The 2,600-nt window shown below is 40.2% G+C and overlaps 1 protein-coding gene across 1 annotated transcript; it reads left to right on the top strand.

The window, feature by feature from the left end:
* Positions 1–621: 621 nt before the first annotated feature.
* Positions 622–1,587, top strand: LOC123804148 (olfactory receptor 14J1-like). The gene has a single exon (XM_045816127.1). The coding sequence runs from the start codon at positions 622–624 to the stop codon at positions 1,585–1,587; it is 966 nt and encodes a 321-aa protein (XP_045672083.1).
* Positions 1,588–2,600: the final 1,013 nt, after the last annotated feature.

Below are 2,600 nucleotides of genomic sequence, written 5' to 3'. Positions count from 1 at the left end.
GTATGGTGACTAACATAACATAATAAAAAAAATAATAAAATAAAATAAAACAAAATAAAATAAAATGAAACAAAAATGTTGAGAGCCTTTCAGAGGCAAGGAATATGACTGTCCTTAGAGGGAACATCACCCCTACATCTGGACTGTTCCTAGATCCATTTACAAGATCCATTACCAACAACCTCATTTTAGATGGTGAATGAAGGATGTTTTACAACATCATTGTAACCCTAAAGTATTGTGTATAAGATGTAATAATACTAGTATATTGGCATAATCTTCAATGAATTTGTTGAGTGGAAAGACTTCATCATCTCCATCAATTTCTCACCTTTGACAATCCAAACTCTGCTCCAGAAAATTCTAATGACATTTTCTGACCTATGTGAAGCTATTGATCACATTTAGGGGTTATATTTTTTAATAATAGGTGAAGATTTGTCTAAGTTAAATGATAATCTAATCACTATGGGGATAAATTTATCTCGATTTCCATAGCTCTATGCTGAATGCACTATTCCTTGACATACAGATATACTAAATATCATACATATCATACATTCTTTCCTACTGTTGTTTGGCTCCCTAAACAGAGTCATACTTGCTATCTTCATTGTGACCATGGCCAACTTGACCTCCATGAGTGGATTCCTCCTCATAGGGTTTTCTGATAACCGTGAGCTTCAGATTTTACATGCATTGCTGTTTTTGGTGACATACCTGTTGGCCTTGACAGGCAACCTCCTCATTATCACCGTAACCAGCTTGGACCATCGCCTCCAGTCCCCCATGTATTACTTCTTGAAGCACCTCTCTCTTCTGGACCTCTGCTTCATCTCTGTCACAGTTCCCCAGTCCATCGCAAATTCACTTATGAACAATGGTTACATTTCCCATGGCCAGTGCATTCTTCAGGTGTTTTTCTTCATAGCTCTGGCCTCATCGGAAGTGGCAATCCTCACAGTGATGTCTTATGATCGGTATGTCGCCGTCTGTCGGCCCCTGCAGTATGAGACCATTATGAACTCCTTTGCTTGCAGGCAGGCAGTGACAGCTGTGTGGCTTGCTGGGGGCCTCTCTGGGCTCATGCATACGGCTGTGAACTTCTCCATACCTCTCTGTGGGGAGAGAGTCATTCACCAATTCTTCTGTGATATTCCTCAGATGCTGAAACTAGCTTGTTCTCATGAATTCATCAATGAGATTGCAATGGCTGCCTTCACAACCTCAGCAGCATTCATCTGCTTGGTCTCCATCGTGCTCTCGTATGTTCACATCTTCTCTACTGTGCTGAGGATCCCATCAGCTGAGGGCCAGACCAAAGTCTTCGCCACCTGCCTACCACACCTGTTTGTAGTCACCTTCTTCCTCTCCACTGCAGGCTTTGAGTTTCTGCACCCCCCTTCTGACTCCCAATCAGCTATGGACCTCATGTTCTCCATATTCTATACGGTGATACCGCCAACACTCAACCCGGCCATCTACAGTTTACGGAATAAAGCCATGAAGGCAGCTCTGCGGAAGGTGCTGTCAAAAGGAGAATTTGCCCAGAGAAAGATGTATTTAAAAGCCATTTTAAAATTTTAAAGAACCATACAAATAAAAGTTACTGTCATTACATTTCAGATTGTGAGAGAGTAGGTCTGATTTCCTCCCAGAACTACCTTCCAACCTTTCTATTCTTCTCAAAATCTGATTCATCAAAATTTAAGATATTATGCTTCTAGGGAGAGTGGCCTTCCTTCCTCCAATTAAGGTGTTATTTTAAGGCATCTTTTAAGATGTGTGTGTGTGTGTGTGTGTGTGTGAGAGAGAGAGAGAGAGAGAGAGAGAGAGAGAGAGAGAAAAGCCAATGAGTTTGGGGTTTGGCCAGCATAATTTAAAGTGATTTTTAACAAATAGTTTCCAGACTGTGGTCAGGCAGACTGAATGTGTTTACAAGAGCACATTCCTGGCATACATGTGTGCTTTCCAGTGGGCCTCCAAGTTTCTTACTTATATTAAATAGCCCATTAATTTTCCTTCCTATGAAGCATTATAATAGCTTTTCCTACACAGTCTCTAATAAATGTATTATACACGTTTTTCTTTTAACTCCATTAGATAACTCCTCTAGTTATACCATATTATCCCCATTCAATAAATTAGGACACTAAATTTAGGAAAGATTGGTTTCTTGAGACTTCTAAAATAAAAAGTAGTAAAGCTGTGATTGAAACTAATATTAGTCTGACTCAAAACTCGTTTGTTTGCCTCTACTTGTTACAACTGCTTTGCTTCCCAGTGTGTAATTTGTATAATCTGTAAACATAAGCGTATATTACTATGATTCTCTGAGAGAGCCATCAGGCATCTGCTTCTCCCTTACTATAGATGTTTGTACTAATGCATCTCATCTTCTGATACGGAGAAGAGCTTGACAAGATGTTTTTACGGAGTTAGGCAGGGGAGGCCGCCTGGGTCCATGAAACAGAACAAGGGTGAGTGGACAGGAACAGCTCAAAACTATGAGCATATGAGTCACAGGTCTTATGGGTCAGGTCTTACTCATTCTGCGGTAGTAGGTACTATAACTTTTTTCTGAGTAATGGGAGAGTATT

This window comes from Ursus americanus, chromosome 27 (genome assembly GCF_024610735.1).
Source record: "Ursus americanus isolate L20-20 chromosome 27, mUrsAme1.1.p, whole genome shotgun sequence".
NCBI lineage: Eukaryota > Metazoa > Chordata > Mammalia > Carnivora > Ursidae > Ursus > Ursus americanus.
Note: the sequence above shows the minus strand (reverse complement) of the source record. Positions and strands in the feature narration are given on the sequence as shown.

Coding starts and splice junctions, on each gene's coding strand:
- LOC123804148 (XM_045816127.1), top strand. CDS start 622: ATGGCCAACTTGACCTCCATGAGTGGATTCCTCCTCATAGGGTTTTCT.